The sequence below is a fragment of the Sinohyriopsis cumingii genome, chromosome 11 (genome assembly GCF_028554795.1).
Source record: "Sinohyriopsis cumingii isolate HCF-2022 chromosome 11, ASM2855479v2, whole genome shotgun sequence".
Taxonomy (NCBI): Eukaryota; Metazoa; Mollusca; class Bivalvia; order Unionida; family Unionidae; genus Sinohyriopsis; species Sinohyriopsis cumingii.
Window position 1 is genome coordinate 20,525,296 of NC_142971.1, and position 7,114 is coordinate 20,532,409.

Sequence of the window (7,114 nt, forward strand, 5' to 3'; positions counted from 1 at the left end):
CAGACAATTTTACGTCACTGTCATGTACCTATCCTGCAATCTAAAATTACAAAACCACCTCTGCAAGTGTCCTGCGTGTTGCGCATGCAGTTTCAACTCATTATATGGAGGGTTGCTTTGTATATCGATCGGAGTTGAATTTATTGATAATTTGAAATGAATTGGCAACCATTACAGGAGCCTACTAAGAAGCAGTAGCTACGTCAAGGTCATTGTAGCTGAAAATGTAATATCCGTGACTTTGGTATGGCCCAAGAAAGGAGAGAAACATACAAGGCTAGCCGTTGGAGTTCGTAATCAAAATTTTATTTTATTACGTCTTTATATTTCCAATAGTACTTAGGTTTCTAAATTAGAGACAATATCAAAAGTTAATATATTGCCAGGGACAATTTAAATGCATGTTGAGACTGCTGAAATTTACATTTAACTTGTCAGATCGTGCCAGTGTTTCGATATGGCTTTTATTCAAAGTGAATTATTCGGACAAGTAGAATCTATCTTTGAGCACATGGATTTCGCTATCCACTAGCCGAAACAAAATTCGTCTCACGAGTAACACTTAGGCCTGCTTAATGACAATAGGAGAAGCAGACGTATTTATATAGACGTACTTATACAGACGTATTTATACAGACGTACTTAAGAAATGTGATTAAAAAAAACAACACAAACGCCGAAAATTCTGTGCAACTAGTTTCGCATTTAATGTATGCTTCTTCAGGCATACGTACTTATACAGACGTACTTATAGTTTCATTACGCTTTTTAACTATCCTTTTAGATATAAAAACAATGACGAGATGTACGACTTTGTTGCTTTTAAAGTCAATGGAGCCGGAGCAGAACAGAAAACAAGTTCAGAATGACCTTGTTTAAAATTACAAATCATTTTAAATTCCGGAAAATGAATGGATTGATAAACAGAAACAAAACTATTGAAAATGTTTATTTTGCATTCTTTGTTACAACATACCCCTTTATTTCCTATTAAATACAAGTGAAAAGTGAGCTAAACAGTTAAGCAAATCTACACGAGAAAATAGTATTGACAGCGTATCATACAAGTAATTTCATACCTTAGCATGTTAGCGTACCATGAACAGTACCCAATGTTTGCATATCAAACAAACTGCTTGCTCTTGGCACCCAAGTAGAGGAGACATGTTCCTCTTAATTAGATGATCAACCTTTCATAGTTGGATCATAAAAAATTCAGTTTGATGAAATTTTACTTTTGTACCTCAGCTGCTTTCATTGAGAAATCTAAATGCCATCCTAGAGGTTTACTAAATGTTTTTGAATAAAACCACCTTAACTAGACAAATTTAATTTAGCATAAACATTTTCGTCCAAGTAGCAATCATAATATTGCATTCAGAATTATTACACTCCTTGTTATTTACTATAGCTTGAACTTGTGTGAACACAACGCAGGATGTGTTCTAATGTCAGTGCACAAAGCAGGATGTGTTTTGATGCCACTGCACAAAGCAGGATGTGTTTTAATGCCATTACAAAAAGCAGGATGTGTTTTGTTTCCATTGCACAAAGCAGGATGTGTTTTGATGACATTGCACAAAGCAGGATGTGTTTTGATGACATTGCACAAAGCAGGATGTGTTTTAATGACATTGCACAAAGCAGGATGTGTTTTGATGACATTGCACAAAGCAGGATGTGTTTTAATGACATTGCACAAAGCAGGGTGTGTTTTATTGCCACTACAAAAAGCAAGATGTGTTTTGTTTCCATTGCACAAAGCAGGATGTGTTTTGATGACATTGCATAAAGCAGGATGTGTTTTGATGACATTGCACAAAGCAGGATGTGTTTTGATGACATTGCACAAAGCAGGATGTGTTTTGATGACATTGCACAAAGCAGGATGTGTTTTAATGACATTGCACAAAGCAGGATGTGTTTTAATGACATTGCACAAAGCAGGATGTGTTTTGATGACATTGCACAAAGCAGGATGTGTTTTGATGACATTGCACAAAGCAGGATGTGTTTTGATGACATTGCACAAAGCAGGATGTGTTTTGATGACATTGCACAAAGCAGGATGTGTTTTAATGACATTGCACAAAGCAGGATGTGTTTTGATGACATTGCACAAAGCAGGGTGTGTTTTAATGACATTGCACAAAGCAGGATGTGTTTTAATGCCATTACAAAAAACAGGATGTGTTTTGTTTCCATTGCACAAAGCAGGATGTGTTTTGGTGACATTACAAAAAGCAGGATGTGTTTTGATGACGTTGCACAAAGCAGGATGTGTTTTAATGCCATTACAAAAAGCTGAGTGTGTTATGAGGCTGTAATAGCACGTTGTCAATTTTATTTGTTAACCTTTTAGACTAAAATTTGTTAGGGTGAGTTATACATAATTTCCAAAGTTAATTTTTTAATGCATATATGAACATTTGGATATTTTTGCCAGCAGAGGGGCATGTGTCACAAATAGAAGCAGCTTTTATTCGTCACGGTTTTCAATAGTTGAACATTTTCATAAGGTGGTAGTATTATATCATGACTTCGAATAATTAAAAAAACAGTATATTCACCACATATTGCCACCACGTAATATAACGTTGCCACAATTGTGGTTGAATGGAAAAGTCTTTTCTGGCTTTCAACGTCTATTTTCTTACCCCGTTGGCTTCTTCAATTTGCTATTCTTTTAGTAAGAGGATAAATCTTCAGGTTTTTTGGAGGGAGGGAGGTGGGTAAGGTGTTTTTAACAACTTCCTTCGATGCAAATCCCCTTCCAAATATCCGAATGTAGGAAGAATGTGGAGGACAGATCCTACTGTACCCATATACTGACTGACATATTTACAAGACGGCTTTTCTATCGAGCAATGCTTTGGAATTGAACGGCTCGTGTACAAAGGACTTCGCTCAGGAAATTGTCTGCAAGAAATGACAAAAGTCAGGAATGAATACGAACGTAGCAAGGCAATTATCTTTATCTGTCACACACACACACACACACACACACACACACACACACAATGGTAGTAAATGTTGCCATCTTGTAATACTATATCCGAATTAGTGAGTTCTACTTAGGTCCCTTATTCCTCTTTATCTTGGAATTCTCAGTTGAAGAGAACAAATGAATGTGCCACGTACATGTTTCAGCAGGATAAAGCAATTAAAGTGAAGGCAACGAAGACTCATTATTCCTTGTACTAATGAATAATAAATAATATTTTCATGATTTATCAAATACATTAAATGTTCTTACACAACGCGTATTTTTCATTAGCTACGTGATGCATACACATTTCTGAAAAACCATTTCTATGACGTCACGCAATACTGTTCCCAGGCATCTTCCCACTGTAAGAGAAGCACTCCCAACATGCAACTGAAGATGCGCTCGTTTTTCCTAGGTTTAGTATTGTTGATCTCTTGTTCATATACATGCATACGATTGAACTCGCGGTGAAATATTTGCGGTGAAATATTTGCAAGCATATACATTGCAATACAAATTCTTACAATTTTTTGTGATTTAATCCTCCTGCTCAAGAGATGTTTCAAAATATCAGGCCTTCGAGTAACCTTTTGCGGTTTTATTTGCATAGGGGAAGCTTCCGGGTTCGAGGCTAGAATAATGTCTAACACAGCATCGAATGTTCCAGGGCTGACCTGCCACACTCTGCAGGGCTTAACCTTTCCCCTTCGCCTCGATTTCTCGTACATCTTGTCCGTTATCATCAGTTTGGAATCAACCTGAAAAATTACAAAGTGATCATTGGACTAGAACCATTTTCTGGGACTAATGTAGATTATTTAAAGTAGTTGTGGACAGTATCACTGATACGTACATTTGAGGATTGGCAGATTTAGGAGCACTGTTTGCAAAAGTTATATTGCACGCTTTTAATATCATCTGAAATAATATCCCCAAACATCAGACCCATACCAAGTAATTGGTTACATCACAGAATCAAACTTTTAAAACATTCAACACTAAAACAGTTAAGTCGTTTAGAGAAATGGAAGAGTTGTTCATTCTGAAGCGAAAACAATAAATGAATCTCAGAATGCGATGAAAACAAGATAATAGGCTATGAATATTTCATGACGAAAAAACAATTTCCAAGAGCATCCTAATCACTTACATTTTTTTAAACTTCATACGAGGATAGCTATTACATAAAAATGTTTTCCTTAAAATGATTGACAGTTTATCAGCATAAAATATGTAAAAGATGTAACATAAACGATGTAAACTGATGCACCATAAATGACATTTGCACAGGTGTATTACCCTCAGTTGTGTTTGGATAACGAGAGAGAATCTTTAAAAGAATGCTTAGGAAATGGAACCCAAAAACAACTGGTGTATGTGCACGTGTGCGTGTGAGCCTATCCCCATTACAGTTTCCGCTATATACTGTTAAAATGGCTATTTTGATGGCTACATGTACAAATGGATTTGATTGTTGAAGCTCGAAGAATGCTACTTTTAATGGGAAAAGAAATAACATTCATATTTAATGACAATTTAACGTTATAGCAGAATAAATAATAATTTAATGTTATAGGAGAATAAATAACAGAACTTTAATGTTATAGGCGAAATAAATGAATCGTACCACCGAATACCGGTCAAAGCCCTATCATTCCCGGCGGTAAGCATTCTCTAAATCCTGTTTCGTAGACATTACTTTTTTTAAAACTAAAGTTAGTAAAGTTCATTGCAAGGATTTTGGCGCCTAAGACGTCTGGCGCCCGGGGCAAGTGCCTGTCCGCTCCCCCATACCGCCTCGTTTGTATGCTAATTCGTTTGCAGTTCAATCATCAATTCAGTCAGTCTGTCGATTATCTAATTCCTCTCACCTGACTGCTATCCATTTCGGACAGGAAGGAGTTAGCTGGATCTAGTTCCATAAATATTACAAAAAAGACTTCTCCAGTCCCTCTACCTGCACATATAGAATTGACAGAAATTAAAAATTTCAGGATACATCCTGTAAGATTTTTCTTACTGTTCGTCTTTTTTTACAATACATGTACGTAACAGTCGTCATCAGGCCTATCACAGTTCAAATTCGAACGTATTTGGAAGAAGTATATACACAACCTGAAAAAGGTAGAATCTGGAAAACTAGTGTGTGTATGTATATGTATATACACAGACGCACACATACATACATATAAACACACATACATAGATATAAAGACACATACACACATATAAACACACGCACACATATAAACACACACACACACATACATACATACATACATACATATACACACACATACATACATACATACATATATACCTATTTCATATATAAAAACTTGATATAACTATTTCTGCTGTTTTTAAAACAAATGCTTAATGACGTTAAATCTGTATGCCTGTTCAATGCAAAATATATGCAAACACTGTACAGTGGGATGAAACTTCTATGAAATATTTAGCATGCGGCCTTGCATCCAACATTGATTTATGTTAGAGAATCGTGTTAATGTTATTAATGGACCTACAGCTCGACAAGATAAAACCGTTATTCTAAACAGCAAATATTGTATACAGACCGTAGCACTACCTTCAAGTCAGGATATTGGGTAGTTAATGAGTTGCAATTGTCGTTTGCAAGGTAACCGGTATGAATACAAGTAACAGTACCTCTTTGCAGTCCATATTGGACTCTCCGGGTCAATTTATTCACATTCATTTGATCGAGTGGACCTATAGTTTTAGAAACTTGCAAGACATCTTTCACAAACGTTATTTCAAAACTAAGATTTCTACACGACAGTTATGTACCTCACTGAAATAACACGATGTTAAAAGCAATGTAGGTTAAGACCTTTACACTCCTAGGAAACTGGTAGAAATTGTGAGAAATGGATTGCATAACACAAGGAAACGCCACGCTTTTCATATATTAAGAACAGAACAATCAGTTCGATACAATATACTCCGTACTCCGCACAATAACAGACCTGCAAACAAACCAGATGGCAACCACTCAAAGACTGACTTGCATTACTACTTATGTTCTAAAATATGGCGCATAAACTTAAACTTGCGGATATCCCTTATCACGTTACGTAAGACAGCAAAGCATGTCAACCAGACAAGCGTACTTTCGTTCTTAAAGATTCAAGCTACAGCTAGGAAGAGTTCAATGATGTCATAATTTAGATTGTAAGCCAGACGGAAAGCACATTTGTACAAATAAATATATAATATACATACATATACATATATAATGTACATACAGTTACATACACATACACAAACAGATACCATTACGCGCTTTTTAAATTTTATATTTGGTAATTTTCTGTTCCACCGTTTTTGAGTAGCTAATTTTTTCTATGTCAATAACAGCGGCTATCTGGTTAATACCTGAAAGACAATGGTATCATCGTGATATGTAAAAATTAATACAATTGTGTTGAGCGATCATATAAGGCTATTCTTATAAATGGTCTCATTTTTTCCAGTAATTTTAGAAGGCAGAATAGCATTTGTACAAAATCGTCTTTGTATGTTCTCGTACATTAAATTAAATTTTGTAAACGATTCTTAAAAACCTTTTCAGTGACTACAGCAATGTATGGTGGGTCTGTACCATTCGCACACACTTAATCATTTCAGTAATCGTTCAAATGTTCTAATTTTAGAAGATTTTGGTGCTAAAAACAATCTGACGGACGTAAAACGCAAGAAGGACGCTGCTTGCAAATTTGTACTCACGGTTAGAGGCGAAAAAACAAAATACATCGTAAAGAATACCTTTAATGTTCTCCAAATGACAGTTTTCTACCAGTGTGTACTCATATACGGATTTATTAGTCCAGTTGCAGGATACGCTGTGTATTGCAGAAGACACGTTGAACAGCCATATTTTTACGTTATCCAGTGACAGTACATCATATGTGCTGCAAAATGTATGCAAAAAAAGTTTAGAAATATGTCAAAATGAACTAAACGGAAGTCAGATGAACTAAACGGAAATCATAATAATCTTGCGTACCACAGTCTTGTCACGGAACACCCAGTACAACGAAAAATGCGGTATTTCGAACAATGATCAAGCTACTGCCATGCGTAACAAAGGCATGCGAATAA

The 7,114-nt window shown here is 35.7% G+C and overlaps 1 protein-coding gene across 1 annotated transcript in view; it reads right to left on the bottom strand.

Moving 5' to 3' along the window:
* Window positions 1-938: 938 nt before the first annotated feature.
* LOC149787716 (uncharacterized) overlaps window positions 939-7,114 on the bottom strand; it is a 28,040-nt gene continuing 21,864 nt past the window's right edge. The window contains exons 6-9 of the mRNA XM_089975585.1: window positions 6,779-6,924; window positions 4,861-4,946; window positions 3,514-3,747; window positions 939-2,919 (exon numbers count right to left, since the gene is read on the bottom strand). Coding sequence (XP_089831711.1) covers window positions 2,908-2,919; window positions 3,514-3,747; window positions 4,861-4,946; window positions 6,779-6,924 — 478 coding nt within the window. The 3' untranslated portion in view covers window positions 939-2,907. The remainder of the gene's footprint in view (window positions 2,920-3,513; window positions 3,748-4,860; window positions 4,947-6,778; window positions 6,925-7,114) is intronic.